Source organism: Acanthaster planci, linkage group LG18 (genome assembly GCF_054643075.1).
Source record: "Acanthaster planci isolate LZ-2023a linkage group LG18, COTS_SCS, whole genome shotgun sequence".
NCBI lineage: Eukaryota > Metazoa > Echinodermata > Asteroidea > Valvatida > Acanthasteridae > Acanthaster > Acanthaster planci.
In genome coordinates this window covers 1,902,533-1,924,725 of record NC_141794.1, presented here as the reverse complement: position 1 = coordinate 1,924,725, position 22,193 = coordinate 1,902,533, and the positions used below count along the sequence as shown (strand labels likewise).

Below are 22,193 nucleotides of genomic sequence, written 5' to 3'. Positions count from 1 at the left end.
ATAGCCGAAATATTCCGATCTTGTCCCGTCCCCCGCAAAAAAAGGTTTCAGAAGGGCATACAATATCTTCCTTTTCCCACCTCTCCCTGCAGATACAATTTTGCTTTTGCTTAGTGCTCACATGCAACACAGTGTTGCTCTCTTTCTGCACATATTTTGCATTTCCTGCATGTACATGTATGTCCATCCATAGAGGAATGGTGCATCTAAAACATAGGATCCAGCCGGCCGAGGGCTTTCCTTGTGACCTGTGAAATCTACGTCTTGATCTATTTATATCTGTGGGCGATACGTGGCTTAAGATTTTATCAAGAGTCGTTGGGGGATCTGTAGTCAGGGAGCCAGACAAGACGTGTCACTTTTCTCAGGGATAGATCACCCTCAAGGGGACAGCGTGTTTCACTGGTAACCCACTACGGGCGCTGGTAAGGGTAATTTCCTTTTCTAGAAACAGAAAGAAAGAGCAGCATCCTCTGTCACAGCTGTTGTAGCGAACCAATTTATTAAAACAAAGCTTTAAATGTAGCACGTCAGTGACGTGGCTTACTTTTGCTGAAATGCGTGTCATGTAAAAGAACAATTCCTTATACAAATTCTGAATCGATTCATCAAAACATTGCAGCACATGGGCTTTATTTTACAGTGGTTACATACGTCTGATTGAAATGTCGTGAATCAATTTGGTTTCATAGTTAAACTTTTTCCCGAACGACGTAGTTAAACTGGTACAGCCGACCCTGAAAAGTGTGTAATTGTATTTCCACGCAGATTTTCCAACCAATCGCTAGCCAGTCCAGAATATTATCCGTGCAAACATGTCCGATGGGTTATTTTCTGGTCTGAGGACCGAAACCTAACGAATCTCCCTGATAGTAACCTGCATCATGGCGTTATAGCAGTTCAGGGCCAAGGACTTCGTTGTCTTACTTCTGCTTTTTTCCAAGCAGTTTATCATCATTTATAAAATTGGAGGGAAAGCGCCTGACCGTCTGATATTGAGTCTAAGAGGACTTGCGCTAGAATAAGACAATTAACGCCGAGAAAGGTAGAGAAAAGCAGGGAAGTGCAGTGTCATGACAATATTATTACCGTGCGGTTGGAAACGCGGTTTGGCTGATGTTCTTTCTCTCTGGTCTTCCCCGACTCAAATTTGGTCTTTGAACGCCCCTCTGATACGCTGAATTGCAGCGGGCTCGGTTTTGAGAATGACTGGGATACACAAGGCCTTCGTTGCCTGTTTCGTCATCCTCCCTCTCTATTACTCTCACCGTGATGGTGTGAAAGTAAAATGGAGCCAGTTTGAAGGTGCGTGTGAAAAAAGGTCTTATGAAGAGAACTTCGGTATTCACGCATGAGCATTCCACCTCGGCCCCTCCACATCTAGGAGCTTGAAATAAATGCGACGAACGTTACTGTCAAGTTTGTTGTGGGTTTAATTGATGTTTAAATGGCCAGAATAGTTGAAATACCACTCATACAAAACAAAAACAAGTGGATATGTTGAAAGGTTACTGCACTTGTTATGTTTTTAATTTGGCCCAGGAGAAATCCACGTTCGAACCGAATCCCGCAACTGAACCGGTTCTGGTAGAGGAATCGTCGGCATCGGTAAGATCCAATGCTAATTCAAGGCAGGCCAGTGGTTTCAATTGAAGTCATTTTCAGCAAGGAACACCAGTCCCGTAGGTGGAAAACCTGTACGACTCCCGTCTTGACAGTCAACTGAGATCAACCAGAGCTTATGGTGGCCCTGGAGGGACACCAAACATCGCAAATATCTTTGCAAATATTTGCGACAAAATTTGCGACATCGCAACTTTTTTCTCAAAAAAAGATGAAAATGTTCGTTCGGATCTAATAAGGGCCCTGAAGTACGCTACAAAAAGAATACACAACTCAGAGGGGTGGGGAATGTGGACAAGTAGGAAGGGGGATAACTTGCCCGGCCTCTGAAACTTGACGGGGGGGGGGCTGGCACCATGTGACACTATTATAGGGGTGATGTTCATGATAGAGATGGACATCTAATGTGTATTATATTCCTACAAAGTCTTACATCAGAAAGGCAATTTTAGGGCTTTTTTGGTTTTTCTCCGCTTTTGGGTGCTATTGGATATATTTTGGTTGTAACATTGACAAGTTAAAAAAATTCTTCCAAATCTACGTAAATTTTTTTTTCACCACAAAAAAGTGGGAAGGTAATTAAATAGCTCACCTGCAGTCAAAATGTGGGGTGACAGTACCCCCTCTTCCCTGGGATTTACGCCCAGGCACAAAGCGTGTACAACTGATCAGGAGAAAACGAGTTTTAATAGAAAGTGACCCCAAGTTGTGGACTTCAGTATACATGAAGTCGCTATTCTCGACGAATCTTTAAAATATACATCAACATCATAGATCTAACGATTTAGTATAACGTGATTCCTGGTTTCATCTTTATTTTGTTAGCTAATCTTGCACCTTTATGTCAAATAATTTGGCCTTTTGGCACAACTTGATCGCATTCAAATCCGTTTCTGCATCTTAGCATTCAGTAAGAGATTTTAAAACCTCTTTCCTCTCGTTTGATAGTGATACACCCAAACTGGCAAAATGTTACGCTCCGTTCAGTGTCTATCTTGACCATTTTCCTCTCTCTGGGCGGTAACCATAGTTACTTCCTCTCTTAATCAAGCCGAAAGATGTCCACTGAGATGTTAACGTATAACGGATGGATCTCAAGGCGAGGGGGCGGGTACCTTAAGTTGCTCAGCCCGTCGTAATTCATGCGGGTGGAGTAGTTCTTCAGAAGATCGTACCTACAAAGACACACAGTTAAAGAAAGACAATTCCCTTGTAACTTAGAGTATTGGTACACACTGACATCTCAAGCAAACCCACCCACCCAACTTGATTTGGTCAGAAACAAGACACATACCTCTCTGGTATCTTCGGCGCGCTGTGGTGATGGTGTTCGATGACTTTATAGAATCCGATGAAGCGACTGCGTCCCCGTGGTCGTCGCCATATTTTTAGATTAGCCTTTCTTGCCCGCAGTAATATCTCGTCGTCTTCGCCTCCCCAGCCCCAGTACACGTTGGGGAAACCGTTCATTTTCCGTATGTCGCTGCCAGGAAAACCCGTCACGCCGCCAAACAAATTTTCGTAAAGCAACCTACGGTAGCGAGAGAGAAGAAGGGTTTTTGAGCGTGAGTCGGGTTTGTATTAAAAGTCAGAAGGATCCATGATGTCCTGTCTGCTTGCCATTTAAACTGCTGACATAATGTTACCTGTCGCCACAACATGAGCAGAAAGTCCGAATTTTCAAAATTGAGATATTGGCATTTTTGAATTCAGTAGAAAGAGGGCTTTCCAGTGATAAGCCTATGTACATGGAACACTTAGGGTAGAAGTATAAGGTGACAGTGTGGCATTATTCTGACAGCTTTGCGTCGTTGTTCCCGACATTGTTTCAACATTTCAGACAACGCACGATCAATGGTATCGTCAAAAAAGCTGAGAAAAATGACATTTTCACAATCAGATCCACCGATATTTGGAATTAAATACGAGACGGGTTACTCCTTCCAAATATTACCAAACCCAAAAGTTGACCTCTACTTCACTATGACTTTAAACCCTCAAAAATAGGAAAGAGTGCAATGCAGCTTTACTCTCCCCTTTTCACTCCGTGACGGGTCACATATCTTTTAAATTGAATTTGAATCGATTAAATAATCGTGAAATATTTTTTTACAAAAGAAACTATGAAACGGTTTATTTTGGGCCAAAAAAGTACTCGTCGAGAGGTTGTATGTCTCAAATATGTCACACAAATTGCACGCAAGTTTCTCTTCGCACTCTTCACCCTGCTTCAATTCAATTATAACTTTAAGGGTAGACTACATTAGTTTCCAGTTTTGCATTATGTTCGTTTGAGGCAACAAAAGTGCTCAAAATCTACAGAGGAGTGCCAAACAACAAGGGTAGTGACGTTTTATCCGGTGTGTGCTGTACATTTTAAGAATAAATCAATATTCTAAGATCTCGTTCTATCGGCCTATTGCAGCTACGTTATTTGCACATTGGATCGATTAAACCGAACGCCCTGTGCGTCGTGCCAACGCTTGCCAGCACTTCGCCGAATGAAGAGCGAACTACTACGTGTTCTACCGGTTTTTTTCAAAAGTGCATCATTCGACACACCGTTGGAAATGGCGTTCTTTCATTTCTTTTTCTCCTGAATGACAGCTCGTCAGCAAGAATAATTTCACAGGGACTTTGGTCCCCTAACTTTCTTTAAGCCAAGTTTGCTTTTCAACACTGAATTCGTCAGGCACTTTTCGGATACCTGCTAACAGTGGACCGTACCTTTAATAGCATCACACCATTTCGTCAATTTTGAACACTCGTGTCGCCTGCTCCAATAAATAATTGTAAACAAGCCTATTTCCCCTACGTGTAATTCCAAACGTTGTCGCCGGTGATAAAGTGTCGTGGCATGTTGGAGCATCCGTAGTAATTTAGGTCACTCAGTGGCACGTGATCAACATCGTGGAACACAAAGCAATCCCAGTGTGACATGTTCAGGCTCTCCATGAAACCCACGTTCATTAAGGTAGCACGGTTGAAACTCAACTCGTTTTCCTGTCGAAAAGTTATGAGGAAAGGTAAACGAGAACTTTTGTTGTTGATGGAAACGGTATAGGCCTACTTGTCCCTTTGATTTCCCTGTGGTTGAAAGACCTTTTAATCGGGACTGTTGATTATAATGATAATTGAACCAAGGATGAGCCATGCACTCGAGATGTGTCTTTGTTACGGTGTTGGTCCAATGGGCTTCGTTTGAACTATTGGTCAGTAGCAATATTATGTGCCCGTGAGCCCTCGAGCTGGACCAAGAGAAGACGCATTTTGCCTAGCAACGGACGCTGGGAACCCCACTTCGCTGGTTCACCAACGACTATGAAATAGAAGTGCACACCTTACGGTCGAGTTGCTACCAACAAAATTAAACTTCCCATTAACATGGCTCTTTTCAACCGACGAGGGGCATGCTTCTGCTCAAGGCAGATAAGGAAGCTACGAGTTCTCCTTTAGATTAAAATTTATGTGTCACATCTGATGATAGCTGCATCCCTCTTCGTTTGCTTCCAATCCTTCCTGGAGCAAGATGTTTGTCTAGGAGCAACCGAAATTTCACCCCCAAAACTGTAAACCTTCAATGGACTTGTAAAAATGTAGTCTCGGTTCAAGACGCGAGTGATCTGGCATTGTTATCCTTCTGAAGGCCTGATTAGATCAACTCGCCTGCTCACTATGTTCACTCCCACGCCCTTGTGCATCGTTTAGTCGAGAGTTACCGCATGCGCACTCAATCACTCAACTGTGGATTTCGAGGCAGGCTGCGTCGGACATCGTTAACGATACTTCTTTCCGCGGATGGAGACCATAATTTATTTTTAACAAAATACAAGCAAATGAAATTTGAGAAGACAACATTAAACCACCGTATTATAACGAACCCAGTTGCACAATATTTGAAACAAAATCTGAAAAGGTGATTTTTAAAAAAATAAAAACACGATCAGATTTGAAAACAAAAAACGTCCACGGTCTTTCCCAGTTTAAAACAACTTCTCCAGTTTATCCAAATAAACGAAATAGACTACCGTGTGTATTAAGACCCGATAAAACATCGGTAGAATTTTCAAGCTAATGCGAATTTAACATTTTGCACGAGAATCATTTGTCCGTATTATAGTGTCAGTATACGGTTACGTACATGTACAGTACATGTACATGAACGTACACATGTGCACACATAAACCATGGCCGACCGGTCGACAGAGAGCCACCATTGAAATTGATCAAACTGACAAAGGATTTTGCAACAGCTTAAAAATAACCTTTTTCAAACACTCTTAAATTATTAAGCATATGATATGCAGCCTGTGTGGAAAAACTGGAGAACAATTCAAATTTAAAATACCCTCTTTCACGTTCGGAAATGTAGTATTACACACACACTTTTCACCCCATTTCCTCTTAAATGTCACTTATGATTAACAAGAAACACATCACAAAATAAAATCTGAAGCCTGATTATATTTCTCTGGTATAAATTCAGCCAACTCTTACACAATGCGGAAGATCTCCGCAGATGGATTGTGGTACACTCATTTCCTGGCCAGCGTCGCCATTTTAACAAAACAACAGAAAGCGACCACGACTCTGCCGAATTTTAGCGCATGCGCAAAAACTAAGTGGAAGGGGTGAACATAGTGTGCTCTCACCAGTCAGAAAAGAATTACATCACTATCAATCAATCACGTCTTGGACCAAGGCTATCCATAAAACCGTGGCAGATTATACCTGGTTGACTGTGAAAATACCGAATTCAAGAAGTTGCCTCTGCAGCATAGGGACGAGGTAGCGAAGGAGGATGGACAGATGGTGGAAACGATTCCGAAACGGAATGATGATAGCCACCTGTAGAAACGAATCAAAGAACAAACAGCAGATTCTAGTCAAAGAATGTTGTAGGCCTATTTTGTCAAGGTGAACTTTATGCAACTTCCTCGACGTGTTTTATTATCCAAACCTGGTTGAAAACAAAAACCCAGTTATACATACTCTTGTGAAATTATACATGTTCTTTATTACTCAAACTGGTGTGACTTTATCTAACCTTCCCCTTTGGTATGCAATGATTGGGCCTCCAGTGGCCACCTGGGATGAATGTATAGTTCCCTATCTTCATCTCCAGTTCGGCTAGATTGGCCTCCATAATCCTCCTTCCAGAGGTTTTGAACCAGATTTTCTTGTCGATGAGTTTTGGGATGGCAGAGTCGGCGAGCGCTGTAGCTCGCCTGGCTCTCTCCAACGCCTCGGCACCAAAAACTATCTTCTCTGCTTGGTCCATAGTCACTGAATCGTCCAGCTCGTAGAAGGTCAATTTATCTGGTAATGTTAGAAAAACATTGAAGTTATCATCAGCATGAAATACAGCCGATAAGTTTGTTAATAGCAGCAGATAAGCAAACCTTGCATGGTCATCTCCACCCATTCGTTAACTAGTGCCACAAACACACTTGTAACATCGTTATATCTTTCCAGCAACTAACCACAGAACTTGCATGTCATCACGGAGGTTGTCACTGTTCAAGAAACCGCCAGCATGACATCATGCTGTCACGTGTCCAACCTCGACTGCCAGTTTGCTCTGGCCACCTCGTTCGAATTAACGGTTCATCCTGACATAGATGCATACATGCATTTGCTTCAAGACTGGCAGATACCCTACAGGTCAAAAAATGCCCTTCCTGGTTGGGGGAGGGGGCAGTGCTCGATGTAGGTGGAGATGGGATAGACACTGGGGTCAAACGTCCTCAAATTAATCAAATGCAAATAATGCTCACAATTATGGTAACTGAAAAGCCAAAAGGATAGGGTATCTGAAGTAGGTGATATAATAACAATCATGAGTTGGTACATGCTTTTGGTCGCTTACTTAGATTTGGAATGTTGGAATGATCAGGACACTCCGACAGCCTATGATACCGGATTCTGTCTGTTAGGCTTCCGTTTCTTGGTAGAACTAACAGAACACAAGACAGGAGAGAGGAATATTGAAATAATTAAAGAACAATTCCCGAACCGATGATTATACCAATACAGAGATGTGATCAGGGCGTAATGGAATGCCCCCACATCAAGTACAAAATAAAGGGTACCCGAATCTAGAACTATCCATTAGTAAAGATCCCACCAATTTACCAGACACCCACAAACAACCGACGTGGTCCGAGAGCATCAGCAACTGAATACCATGAATGAAATACTGTGAATAATATACTAATTCCCTTCCTATATTCCTACTCCCACAATTCCCCCTACCCACAATTTCTCCCTCTTACAACCCTCCTCCCTCCCCCCTCCAGCACCCTTATTACACCTCTCCCCTATCCAATACATGCTAACGTACCCCCTTTATATCCCTGGGTTAGTTGTTCTAAAATGAATTGTTCTTAATTTTTCTTAAATAATCCATTTACTGGTCTTAGTGTGTGTTGTCCTATACTATCGTATTTGTATTGAATTCAGAAGGCCGGATCAAAAATACTAATGATAATGATAATAAAAACAACCGGCCCGACCTGAATCTTACCAGTGCTGATGATTCCTCCAGCAGAACCGATCCAGTTGGATTCAGTAGGAATGTAGATTTCTTTGGGGGCAAGTAGAAACAAAAAGGAACAATATACCCTTAGCATACCACTTTAATAAGTTTCAGTCATTAGATTATAACTACTTTGGCGGTATGAACCAACAACAAACTCTACATGGAAGTCCTAAAAAGAGTATCAGATTTCTCCAAAAAGATCTTTTTCGCACGCACCTTCAAACTGGTACCAATCTCCATTCACGCCACGGTGAAAGTAAAACAGAGGGAGGATGACGAACTGTAGAGCCGTTCCGAGCACCAAACAGACAACGAGGGCCACGTATATCCCAGTCATTCTCACGGCCAAGCCTGCTACAATTCAGCGTATCAGAAAGTGTTAAGCGTACCGTCCAGTGATCTTGTCTGAGTCGGGACGACCAGAGAGACACGGCATCAGCCGAACCGCGCCTTTCAACCGATCTGCAGTAATATCACGCCACTGCGCTTCCCTGCTTTTCGTCGGCGTTAATAACCTTAGTCTTGTGCAAGTCCTCGTAAACTCAATCTCAGACAGTCAGGTGCCCTCCCACTAATTTTATAAACGGTATCAAACTGCTTGAAGAAAAAAAAACAGAACCGAGATAATGAAGTTCTTGGTTGTGCAATGCTATAACACGACATGATGTTTGATACATGACACAATACAGGATACACATGATACAGGTAACAATCAAGCAGATGCGTGAGGTAGGCCTATCAGCCCACAGACCAAACATAAACCATCGATGCAATTCGTGGACAATGATTTGGACTGGCTGGCCATTGGTTGGAAAATCTGCACGATTCAATATAAACACACTTTTCAAGGTTGGCTGTAACTACAAGTTTAACCATATCGTTCGGGAAAAAGATCCAAAGTGTGAAAATCGATCGATTCATAAAATTTCAGTCAGACGTGTGTTGCCATTGTAAAGGTGAAAGCCCACGTGCTGCAATGTTATTGATAATTCGATTAGAGTTGCTATATAGGCGTTGTTCGTTTTACATCATGCATTTGCATGCATACCAGCAAAAGTAAGCCAAGCTACTGATGTGCTACAGTTTAAGCTTAGTTTTAATAAAATTTGTTCGCGACTGCTAGTCATACAACAGCAGCGACTGACAGAGAAACGGCTACTCTTTCCCTTTTTTTCAAAAGGAAATACCATTACCAGCACTCGTGGTCACCAGCGAAACACGCTGTCGGGGCTGATGTTGCCTCTTACGGGCGATCTCAAGCTTACCCTGGCCGCGTCGAAAGTAACGTGGTCTAGACTTGGTTGCGACTTGGGAGACGCATACAAACGTAACATGGGCATAGCGTAGGAATGGAAGCATTGATGCCGCTTAGCGGTATATAGCTTCAATGTGCCCACCTTACCAACCCGTGTCCATGTGATTCCGACCCCGCTCTCAATTCCAAATGTAGGCCTAATTATAATGCAAAGTGAGGATTTGATTGACATCCTGCAGAGCCATACTACTGACGCTTAATACTGTTTACTCAACCGGTTCATTCATTTCCTCCCCTTTCTTTACTTTCTGCAGAGTTTGCTCCATTTAAAGGTGATGGCAATTTATAACAGTGGTGACGGTGTAGTTGAAGCCAATCATATCAATTGTAATTTCACTAGGCATGTCTGAAAAATGTCACAGACTGCGATCAGCATGAAGGGCTAAAATTATATCTCCAAATGCTAAACGTATAACGGTATATACTACTAAACGCTAAACTAAACGTATAGGGCCTCGCCACATTTCAGAACATGTGTAACTGCTGTTGAAAACCGGGCACTTTGATATATTACTGGAAATTGGAAGCACAACAGCGGAAAATGCAACAATCGCATGGTAAAATTTCATAATACATGTATTAAACACAAACAATTTAGTCACAATAAAACTCAAGTGTTCCATTTAGGAAAGGATAAGAAACCACATCACTTCAAGTTTCGTATGAACGAAAATTAGAGAACATATGGACAGGTGAACTGTGGGCTACTGCACTGGATGTTGTGAAACCACAGGAGAGTACAGAAACAGAATTCCAACTTGACTAAAATAGAACTTTGCTTTTCCCGATAAATGAAAAAAGTGCTACTTTATTTGTCTATAGTACAAGCAACCCACACCGAAAGAAGCTTGTGAGTGCCTCCAGCTCAAAGTCCGATGTACAGAGTAGAGGTACGGTACTCACAGTGTTTGGTGAGACTGAGCTCCAGGAGGTCCAAGAGATCCTTGCCCAAGCCGATAGCTTCTTGTCTGGTCGAGAATTTGTTGCTCCTCGCCAACCAGTTCACCAGCTGGGCACCGTGAAAACTCTGTCGGGGTAATAGAGTAGGAAAACCACTTTAGCAAGCCTGATTACAAATAGTAGAACTGCAAGAGAACGAGGGATTGGGGCGAGAAAAACAAATGGAGGGGGGTGTTGTCTGCATTGGAAAGCAGAACAAATGGCTACCCGGTGAATGCAGGGCAAATGGAAAACAGCAACATTCAACAATAGCTTTCAACAGCAATATTGATGTACAACGTGTTACCAGCATATGTGACCCGAACATAACAGCGATTTTCGATTGTTACGTGGGCTTCTTAGCACGTTCATGTATTCGGACTTGGACTTCAGTACTTTTACTCAGCCCAGTACGAGGCCTTGATTTTCTTGTATTCGGTGCGTTGGAGTGTACTTGCACTCGGCCCGGCATTCGGCCCCTTAAGTACTCGCAGTACTCTGTACTTGGTTTTGAGGATTTGACTCCCAATACTGTGAAACTGTGCTGCATAAACTACGTCAGCAGCATGGATCTTCCAATGACTGACATTTATTTATTATGATTAGGCATAGTTTATCATAATTTAGCAGATTCTCGATCTCGATGAACGAAACCAAGCCCAGCACTAAAAGGTAGGCCCGAATATGCCTTCCATGTTGTGTAGAAGTTAAGTTGGAAACAACCCAAACCACTTCCATTTCTTAATGGAGAGACTAGAAGGCTGTTCAGCTTGTGATAAATGATTAGGACAAACGAGCGTAGCGTAGTACAAATACATTCCGTGAAGGCCAACAACGATGCAAGGTTACACCAGTTTTTACAGAATCAAGGAAGCGTCGTGGCTTTGAATCGCTTACATTACTCTGTTGTCAGTGCTCTGTCACAAAGACCCGCTGCTTCTGAAGTCCTGAGTAATGTCAGTAAAAAGAAGCTCACGTATTATCAACTCTGGATGATTTTATTTTGTTTACTGGAGTGCGTTTAACAAGTCAAGTGCAATGACGTTTGGTGATTCACATTACTTTCTTTTATAAAGCACAAATCGTCGTCACAGCGGTCAGTGGTATTAAGGCCGTTGGAAACTGCACGAATCAGCATTTACATGTATTTAGTAATTTAGCCATCTTGATGAAATATAACAATACACTATCCGCCTGGAGCAGAAGCACCCCCTCATCAGTAGAAAAGAGCCATGCTGGTCGGAAGCTTTCATTTTAACGGTAGCGATGCGACCGTAACTGGTGCATTTATACTCGTTCGAGAACCAGCAAAGTGCAGTTCCAACTGTAGCTGACCAGCCCCCTGTCAGTTGGACGATGGAAGGAGGAACGGTCCCCTCATTAAAGCGGACGGGCACTTGGAGAGCACGTGAACAATAAATGATGTCTAACTCCAAAACTACAATTTAAGAATATGAAAACAGTTGGTGTAGTGTAATGGCTAGACGGCACCGTAAATAATAACAATGGGTCGATGGTCAAAGGCTAACGGGGCACATGGCTAAGTAACATAGCTCGCTGACCAATACACTATGGAACGTTGTAATACAGAAAACAGTCACCACATTGGGCCGCGTAAATCGTACAATTTCTCCGACAGGAGATCGTGCGAAATATTCATACAATGAGAAGTACTTACCAGGGGATTCTAGCATTGACTCTCTCCCACACTTTGGGGCATGGCCGAAGCCATGCTCCCTGGAAATTAATAGAAGCAAAATGCAGAAAGTACAGTTCTACATTCGAGAACCCAAAGCAAAGACACAACCTTGACACCGCGTGCACGGAAAACGCCTAAAAAGTATAAACTTGTTAATTGCCTTCGTGAAGCGTTTGGAAGGATGAGGGCGCCCTAACTCAGGTACAGTTCACTACACTACCAAGGGTGCAAATATATTCCCATAGACAGCAGTGATAAATCCCAATACTTCACAAATATTTTAAAATTACAACTCTCACAGTGTTAAGGCTGCACAGAAAAATGATGTTCCACATGTCCTCTTTCATTTTCCGTTCAATTTTTAGTGGGTTGACCAATGAATTTTTGAGAAATTCTCACCCAAAGCAGACCACCCCTAAACTGAAGGAAATTTCACTGCGCGGGAAAAGCCATTTTAAAAATGCATCCCACTGTTTTCGCATGAAAATGAAACCCAACTGCATACGGTATTGTACCCTAGCCTTATAGACGTGTACGTATTTAATTAAAAAAAAATATTAACAAAAATTAACAAAAAAGAAACTGTATTGTTTGTTTAATCCAACTACTAAGCGAATACGCATAACAATGTACTTCAAGTTTAAAAGTCTACGCGTTTTATCTATTTGCATTTACACAACCCCCTCAGAAAATTACCGACACCTCCCCTAATGAAGGTCACGTGAGGCTTTATCAAGCTTTCTTATTGGTCGAGAGGCTACCAAAATTTGCTCACTGCGTAGACTCTCATTGGAAGTGCATGGGTACCCACAATTAATTGAAATTTCGTGGATCAGTTTATTTAAGCTTTATACACGGCATTTTTTTTCCGAATGAAAGATGCAATTTATTAAACACAGCTGCCCTAGAAAAGTGTGTGTATATCATAGAGCTATGTTAACTTATTGGAAAGGTAATTCTCCGTGACAAGTGAAGCCTGGTAGGCGCATCCATGCTTACAGAGAAACCTATTGAAAATGTCAAACTATGTCGTCTTTTGCACGGGTTTGCGTCCGTATTCTAAATCTGTGGGTCCATAATGCTGTCATGTCAAAATCTATTGACCTCTGCACGATATAATTATAAGGGAAACGCTTGGCTAGCTCGGATTGACAACAGAAGGACTTGCGCCCGCCTGGGAACGTAGAGAAACACGGCGAAGTACACAGTGCCATGATATTATAATCGCAGTTTAATAGAGTGGAAGGCGCGACGGTTTGGCTGATGTCTCATCTCTCTGGTCGTCCCGAATCAAACAGGATCTTTGAACGTCTTTCCAATACGCTGAATTGCAGCAAGCTTAATCGTGAGAATGAATGGGATACAAAAGGCCTTTGCTGTCTGTCTGGTAGTAGGAACGACTCTACAGTTGGTCATTCTCCCTCTCTTTTACTTTCACCGTGGTATGAGTGGAGATTGGTACCAGTTTGAAGGTGCGCACGTCGTACGAAGAAAAAGATCATTTGGGGATGTGTTATTCCTAAATGAATGTTCTTTTCCCTCTTTACTAAATAGACGCTGTTCATGTAGACACGTTTGTTGTCGGTTTAGTTAGTTGGCTTAGAGCCAACGTAGTTTATATAGCACTGCAAAAATACGGAGATACGTTGAAGATTTACTTTATCTTCACTTGTTTGTTGTTAATTTGGCGCAGGAGAAATCTACGTTCGAGCAGAATCCACCCGGACAGGTTCTGGTAGAGGAGTCGTCGGCACGGGTAAGATCCAATGATATTTAGGCCTAAGGCGGGCCTGCAGTTTTATATCGAGGTACAAGGATGCTCGTGGACCGCGTCCGTTGACTGTCGCTGCGGGACTAGTGGGATTTGTGTGTGGTGTTTGAAAAATAGACCGTTGTAGAACTGAGTACCCGCTTCTTAAGATCTTAGGGTGTGACATTTTACAATACACGTCCTGATCACAGCCATGTAGTGATATATTACCACTCAGGCTACTTACTGGCTTTGATGTCGTCCCTTGATCGTATTTATATCCACATTTATCATGTTTTCTCGTAGCTTCAAGAAACGGAAGCACAACAGAAAGGATCTTGTTTCATCGGCTGTCGGAGTGTCCAGATTCCAACATTCCACATCTCAGTAAGCGTCGAACTCTTGACTATTATTATGTCACTGACATCAGATACACGTTTCCTCGTTTTTTTATTTTCCATGATGACTGTGAACATATTTTACATTGCATTGATTTGAAGATGTGTTTTGACTACAGTGTCTGTCCCATTTTTGCCCACATCAAGCATTATTCCCCCCCCTCCCAAGAATGCAAACTTTGACTTGTAGGGCACCCGCCAGTGTTAAGGTAAATGTAGTTACATTGTTAAGCTGTTGGTTCACATTAGTTGCCCAAAGCAAAATGGCAGATGAGTTTGGACACATGCCTTAGGGTCACGCTGACGGTGTCTTTGAACGGTGACAAACGCTGCGAAAATCTGCAAGCTCTGTTGTTTGGTTACTTGAAGGACGGGGTCATATTATGCTTGTTGCAAGTGTGTTTGGGACATTACCAAACAAACAGGTGAAGATGACGATTGTCAACAGGAGTGGTATCAAAACAGGTATTAGCTGTAGGTTACGCTGACGATAGCTTCAATGTTATTCCGACAATACCAGATAATATTAGCTTCTATGATCTGGACAATATAACGATGGACCAAGCAGAGAGCGTTGTTTTTGGTTCCGAGGAGTTTGAGAAAGCTAGGCGAGCTACGACGCTGGCCGACTCCCTCATCCCAAACCTCATCGACAAGAACGTCTGGTTCAAAGCATCGGGAAGGAGGATTATGGAGGCCAATCTAGCCCAACTGGCGATGAAGATTGGGAACTATACATTCATCCCAGGTGGCCACTGGAGGCCCAATCATTGCATACCTGTATGGAAGGTTAGATAAAAACCACACCAGTTTGAACATTTTCACAAGAACATGTATAACTGGACATTGTTTTTGCAACAAAGTGCCTAAAGTCGCATAAAGTCTTTGACTGTAATCTGCTGTTTGCTCCTTGATTCGTTTTTCCAGGTGGCTATCATCATTCCGTTTCGGAATCGTTCCCACCATCTGCCCATCCTCCTTCGCTACCTCGTCCCCATGCTGAGGAGACAACTACTTGAATTCGGTGTCTTCGCAGTCAATCAGGTATCATCTGCCATTATTGCTGGTCTTGGTCCAAGACTTATGTGGTCGATACTGATGCAATTCTCTCACTGCATTAAACTGGTGAGAGCAGGCGAGCTGGTCGAAACAGTCCATTAGAAGATGAGTAATACACGATCACAAGTAGGTTTATTGCAGAAGCTCCGGACAAACCTCTTGCCACGAGAGGGGCATATTTGCGTCGAAACCGAGGCTCTCTGTGTTGAACTTCGTCGCGCGCGCCCGCGGAGTCCACACAGTAAATGCAGTATCCGGTTCGTAAGTGTGACGCCAATTCAGTTTAAACCACGCCCACTGCACAAGATACACGACCACTGCAGGTACGTTAGTTTGCGGTCAATTGTCGTTATTTTTCTTTTGATTTTACGTGTTGAGATTTTACGTCCTGAAAGACTCTTCCACAAAAAATTTCAGCTTGAAAAGACTGAATTTAACATACCTTTATGCATTTTGTGTCTTGACTCCTTAATTTCAATCGTCTGATCGTATTATGAATTGAAGCTGGCATATACAGCCTCGCTTTCAAACGCGAAAGTGCGCAGATCGAAGCATCGTATTGGGATCCGTCTATTGGCAGCAAATGAAGGGGATGTAGGTATCACTGGATGGAAAACACGTCTAAATTGTATGATCATGTATAGCCAAGATATTATAGTATAAGTCACATTGTTACCGACTGTAGCTATCTAGTTGTTTTAGATAAATTGGACGGATACAGTGGAAAGGCACTATACGCATGTGTATTTTTGGTTACACACTTGGGCAAGTTCGATCAAGGACAATAGTTAACCAGACTTCGACTAACTCTGATCAAACGGTTTTAATAGTACAGTACAGAGAGGACCAGTTATAAGAAAATGCCCCCAATACAGTATGTCGCTGGTAAACGACCATGCTCACTTTCTTCGCTATTTTGCCCTTCCTGCGGCCACTTTTCCTCCCCTTCGGCCTAATGGCCTGACAACAGTTGACTACTGTCGTTCGCACTTCAACTTCACTGCACATGCGCTATCGTCATGAAGCAACCATTAGTTAACTTGTGGACCTTGATCAAACTGGTCCCTTGGTTCAGCTATTCTGGTGAGCTATCTTTTCTATTGGTAAACCACAAAGACATCAAAGGGAAAAGTATCATTTCAACCAGGGATGAAGCTTTCTTTTCCGCTTCATTTGACCTTTTGACAGGAAAACGACTTGAACTTCAACCGGGCAACCTTAATGAACGTGGGTTTTATGGAAAGCCTGAACATGTCACACTGGGATTGCTTTGTTTTCCACGATGTTGATCACGTGCCACTGAGTGACCTGAATTACTACGGATGCTCCAACATGCCACGTCACTTTATCTCTGGGGACAGCGTCTGGAATTACACGTAGGGGAAATATGTTGTTTGCAATTTATTAGAGAAGGCGACAGGAGTGTTCAAAATTGAAGAAGTGGTGTAATGGTTTAACAGCTACAGTCCATTATTTGCAGGTATCCAATAAGTAAACGACGAACTTAGTATTGAAAAGCATACTTGGCTTAAAGAAAGCTTGCATTTTACAGACAACAATGAACGAAGGCGATTTCCGACGATGAGTCGAAAGATGTTTCTTTGGATGTTGCCGGTAAAACACGTAGTGGTTGGATTTTAATTTGGTACTTAAGTGCCCTCAGGCGTTGACACGACGCATACGGGTGTTCGGTTACTGTAATTTAGTCAATGTGCATGCAAACCGCTCACCTAGGTAGCACACTGACGGCGGCCCGACGTCGGATGGGATCGGCAATGGGTCGGCAAAGTCGGTAGATGGTCACGGTCGATAAGTAACTCGGTACGACGCGTCGTTCAACCAACGTTCTGAAACGGACGTCGGAACTTTGATCGTCCTACCAACATGTCCTAAAAAGGAAAGCCAGCCGACGTCGGTTATTATTCTTCTGCCCAATGTCATTCAAGTGTGGTTCCTGCCGACGTCGGCATGATGATTTACAACCAACTTGTCCTATAGATAACGTCGGACCGCGGTCCAAGCACAACCCCAAATCCAACGTCTGTTGGTACCGTGTTGCCGACGTTTGTTTGGGACTCGACTGACCGTCAATTTGACCAAATGAAGATAACCAGCTGATATCGGCAAGACTAAATATAAACGACCTGTCCAATTACTTATGTCATACCGCAGTCCTAGCAAATTATTACAGCCAACGTCGGCTGTTTACTATGCCGCCGACTTGGAATTTCAGTTACGGTCATGACAAAATGAGGACGACCAGTCGACCTCTTGTAGAGTTCTTTGGGTCAACATCGTATTTGAGATACCCACCGACGTCGATATGAGGACTCACACGTGTCCCTCCCCTCTCTTTGAAATTGTGCCCTGCACTGTTGAAATGAGTGGTTTGTCTTGTGAGTTCATATTGTGTCCGGCAATTGGCAAAGCATGTCGGCACAAATACAAGACAATATATATGTACATGAAGAACACGTCCATCAGTCGCGTGATGTGCATGGTTTTTAATCGAAAGGCCGCAATTGTAAATGGCTCCGTTTCTGGAGTTTGTTTTATCATCAAACATTCAAGAAAACCTTCACCGATTTTAAACTCAAAGGGGGGGGGATATAATGGATCGTTGGTACAACGTCGGTCCAACGTCCACCCAACAGCAAATTTAGACGTCGAGCCGACGGCGGCGGGATTTGCAAATGCCCCGTTTACCTACGCCCTCCCGACGTCATGTACTGACAAAATTCCAACGACGGACCGACGTCCCTGTGCTACCTGGGTAGCTGCAATCGGCCGGATAAGAACGTGTCCCAAACGCTTAATTTGGGGCCAATTTTAAACATGACCTTATACATTTCATTTGAAATCGAGATCTTACAATTATTGTTTTCCTCCCAAAACATAGCATTCACTGAGCTAGAACACCATGAGCTTAGTTGTTTGCCAGTCTGCCATAGATTTTTAGCACTTTTGTTGCCTCAAATGAAGATATTGCCAAACGAAAAAATTATGTACCTGTAAAAGTAATAATTAAATTTAAAAGCTTCTTGTATGTGAAGAGTGTGAAAAGAGAAATTTACATGTAATCTATGTTTGAGTGGTACAACCTCTCGACGAGTACTATTTCCGGCCCAAAACAAAATGGGTCTATGGATCTCTTTAAAAATTATGTAATATGAATATTTAAAAAAAGTAAAAGCACAAGTTAAAACTATTTCTAGATCATTCTGTATTGATGGTTTCGGAAGTGTCTATCGCTATCGTCTCTCACTACCGTAGATTGGCATACGAAAATTTGTTTGGCGGCGTGACGGGTTTTCTCGGCAGCGACATACGGAAAATGAACGGTTTCCCCAACGTGTACTGGGGCTGGGGAGGCGAAGACGACGAGATATTACTGCGGGCAAGGAGGGTTAAGCTTAAAATAGGGCGACGACCACAGGGCCGTAATCGCTTCATCGGATTCTACAAAGACATCCAACATCATCACCACAGCGCGGCGGCGATGCCGGAGAGGTATGTGTCTTGTTTTCTGACCAAATCAAGTTGGGTGGGTGGGTTTGCTTGAGATGTCAGTGTGTACCAATACTGCAAGTTACAGGGGAATTCTTGTGTTCCCTTTGCTGTGTGTCTTTGTAGGCACCGTCTTCTGAGGAACTACGTCAAACGCATGAAATACGACGGACTGAGCAACTTAAGGTACCCGCCCCCTCGCCTTGAGATCCATCCGTTATACGTTAACATCTCAGTAAATATCTATCGGCTTCATTAAGATGGGAAGTGACTGTGGTTACCGCCCATAGGAAGGAAATTGGTAAAAAAAAAGGTACTTGAGGCACCCAAACATTTTGATAATTTGTTGTATCATCAAATGAAAAGAAAGGGTTTTTAGGAACCTTTATCTGAACGCACAAATTTGCAATAGAGTGGTGCAAAAAGGCCAAAATTACTTGAGATACAGGTGCAAGACTAGCTAACATAATAAAATTAAACCAGGGATTACGAAAACCTTAATTGCCAGATAAATGTGTATCGTAAAGAGAACATGGCGACTTCATGTACTGAAATCCGCAACTTGGGACCACTTTTTATTATTTTCTCGTGATTGGTTGGGAAGGGTGGGGAGGAGTATATACCCCCTCAATTTTTTGACCGGGGTGAGTTATTTAATTATCAACCAACTTTTTCGTAGTGAGAACAAAATTAATAGGGGTTTTATTTTCATAAAAGGGTTTTACATGGGAATTCGGGGATATTTCCCTTGTGAACTGTACGAAAATTGTGGTACGGCAGCATTTCATGTTAACGCTGCAGTGGAGGACTGGTTGACTCTGCACTGTAAAAAGGTTGGTCAATTTTGGGTTGATATTTTGCCCGATTTGGTAAAAATATCAACCTTTGGGCAAATTCTTCCCAATATTTGGTCAATGTTTGACCAACAGTGACGGAAAATTGACCAACAATGTGGTAACTTTAACCAAGGTCTGGCAAATAACAAATGCCCAACACTGCTTTGGCCAACGTTTTTTACAGTGTGATTGACTGTCAAGACGGGAGGTGTTGAGGGTTTTTACCAACGGGACTGGTGTTCAGTGCTAACGTTGGCTTCATTTCTTAGCAGACTCCATCTCATAGTGTACCCCATGTCGGCGGACTGGTGCCTATGCGGGCCTTGCACTTCGTGGCATATAATTTAAAGTTCGACTCACTTTTGCACTTCTAAATGGTGCGAAAAATGCTGTTCGCCTTACTGTGTATGATTTGGACCATATCTTATCACAGCAGTTTTTAATTTCTTATTTCATGATGTGGTGCCCATATGCAGTCACATTTAATTCCTTATACTGTTTCAGAAAGAGAATTTGAAGTTTCCGTTGTATTTTCATCACTGATATATTCGTGTCCATTACAAGTCCTTTCACAAGTCCCTTCACAAGGTCAGTCATAAGTGACAGGGTGAACACTGAACAGCTCACTTGAATAGCTTGTGAACTGGCTTAAAACGGAGTGACTTTACATGATTACTACATGATACACTCTGAAAAACAAATTATGGTTTGCGAATTATGTCTTTAGATTGGCTTTGTACAAATCGATGCTCAGTTGGTCTAAGCGTCATGTTACAAACGAAACAGTCTTCATGTATACAGTAGGTGTGGTAATTTTTACAGTTTGGTTTGCCTAGTATTTGAACCAAAAAAAACCGCAATGCTTACCTGAGTATCTCACGTACTCGTACGCGATATTCATGACTTCCGTCTCAAACATGGCGTCCATAAAGGCGTCTTGCTCAGCTCGCTCCGTGGTGATCTCTGTCTGACCCACAGACGTGATGTAGTTATCGAACAGGGCAACCGTCGTCTTGTATGTGTCGCCGTGGAGAAAGGCTTTGTTCACAGAGAAAAACAGCCTTCATGTAAAAGAGACATACAGCAATAATTAAAACAATTCATTCAAGTAGGGGTCAGCTGTTGAATTTCGCATTCACTGTTGACATGTCACACAAATAATGCATTTCTTTCATACGTTACTCGATCTTGGTGGTGGCCTGCCTCGCGAATTAAAAACTTGAGACTTTGGGACTAATTCTAAATTTCGGATAAGCCTACTGGACGAAGATAGCACGGTGAATCCAGGCTCCTCTACGTGTAATTATACGGTCGTGCCTGTAAGTACATGACAGCACAACCCGCTATTAAGCTATGGCAACACTGTAACTCTTGTACACGAATCCGATATGGCGTCATACTGTGGGTGGCACCTCACTTCAAGCACATTCTTGGCTTGAGGCGCGCGTCCCTTTGGAAAATCACGACATCCTATTGGTCGAAGAGGCACGTAACGCGCGTGCACCACCTGCCCACGAGCATTGTGCCACCGCAGTAATGGCTTCTAATAGAGCCTCAAAGTAAAAGGTCAGGTAGCACGTATGATGCAAGATATGGGGCGGAGAGACCCCCCCCCACTTTTGTATTGGTCATTGTTTTATCGGAATCTCAGGAATTCTTGACAGAGTGGGGGGGGGGTGTTAGGTTACAATAGTCTAGAGTGTGTATAGGGATTGGACATATGGGGGGTACCATCGGCCCCATATCGTGCACGGTATCACGTAGCAAGCTTCAGGTCCGCCTGTGGGGATTTTACCTGGGCCTTCCTGTAATATCCGATAATGCTTGGAAGAATGATTTCTAAGTGAAACCGACCCAAGAAACACTCATGTCGGAATTTTCCCTTTGTCCTCGTCTGGTAATATTTAGGAAAGTTATCTGGAGATAGGTAAAAAACGAATTTCATTAAGACCTTTCACTCCCGTCAGTATCGTTCCAAGGTCTCTTTGTTCATGCACGTTTGTTTCATTCCACGTGCTTACATGGAAACGAGATTGTACAACGTTGCAAAGATTTACCTACCTGCAGTAAGCTATCGGTCCCTATACAATAATAGTAGGGTGGGGACCAGTCCACATGTTCTCATGATCTGCCCGCACTACTTTGATGTACACAGCTTTAGTGACGCGCATGCTTCTAAGATTAGTACCAAAGAGAGTGCCCTAGTTGGCACAAATGGACTGACCGGAAGGTCCCTCTCGTCATTGGAGTTGCTAATGTAGTTACGTAAGGTTTGCAAAATATCGGAGTCTGCTAGGCGGTTCACGCCCGCGTTCCACACGGCATTGGCGAACTCGTCCATGTTGGTAGGCGCACCTGGGACGCCTGGGTTGCCTGGAACAAAACGATGCTGACATTAATTACGTACGTGATTGTGCGGATCGTTGGCAACCCCCCAATATCTCAATTTCTAACAGAGAAATCACTATATCCAATAGAAATGCATGCATCTCTATTTATTTATCTTAGTCTAAGCATGGAGAAATG

At 42.9% G+C, this 22,193-nt stretch overlaps 3 protein-coding genes across 6 annotated transcripts; 1 reads left to right on the top strand and 2 right to left on the bottom strand.

The window, feature by feature from the left end:
* Window positions 1–1,497: 1,497 nt before the first annotated feature.
* LOC110977972 (beta-1,4-galactosyltransferase 5-like) lies at window positions 1,498–22,106 on the bottom strand. 4 transcript variants are annotated; one of them, XM_087148820.1, is made up of 11 exons: window positions 20,845–22,106; window positions 20,535–20,728; window positions 10,383–10,506; window positions 8,381–8,758; window positions 8,150–8,209; window positions 7,493–7,579; window positions 6,671–6,942; window positions 6,355–6,471; window positions 4,439–4,626; window positions 2,918–3,154; window positions 1,498–2,798 (listed from the first exon to the last, which is right to left on the bottom strand). In XM_087148820.1, exons 4-11 carry the CDS (start codon window positions 8,499–8,501, stop codon window positions 2,666–2,668), a joined length of 1,215 nt encoding a protein of 404 aa, XP_087004946.1. In that variant the 5' UTR covers window positions 8,502–8,758; window positions 10,383–10,506; window positions 20,535–20,728; window positions 20,845–22,106; the 3' UTR covers window positions 1,498–2,665. The 4 variants fall into 4 exon arrangements, with proteins under 4 accessions (XP_087004946.1, XP_087004948.1, XP_087004949.1 ...); XM_087148822.1 differs by having other exon boundaries at window positions 20,850–22,106; XM_087148823.1 differs by having other exon boundaries at window positions 21,463–22,106.
* LOC110977985 (beta-1,4-galactosyltransferase 5-like) lies at window positions 12,309–19,309 on the top strand. The gene is made up of 8 exons (XM_022232578.2): window positions 12,309–13,589; window positions 13,811–13,873; window positions 14,174–14,254; window positions 14,786–15,054; window positions 15,193–15,309; window positions 16,513–16,700; window positions 18,598–18,834; window positions 18,958–19,309. Exons 1-8 carry the CDS (start codon window positions 13,469–13,471, stop codon window positions 19,088–19,090), a joined length of 1,209 nt encoding a protein of 402 aa, XP_022088270.2. The 5' UTR covers window positions 12,309–13,468; the 3' UTR covers window positions 19,091–19,309.
* On the bottom strand, window positions 20,158–22,008 carry LOC147796092 (poly(U)-specific endoribonuclease-like). The gene is made up of 4 exons (XM_087148939.1): window positions 21,892–22,008; window positions 21,729–21,748; window positions 20,535–20,728; window positions 20,158–20,162 (listed from the first exon to the last, which is right to left on the bottom strand). The coding sequence occupies exons 1-4, from the start codon at window positions 22,006–22,008 to the stop codon at window positions 20,158–20,160; spliced, it is 336 nt and encodes a 111-aa protein (XP_087005065.1).
* Window positions 22,107–22,193: the final 87 nt, after the last annotated feature.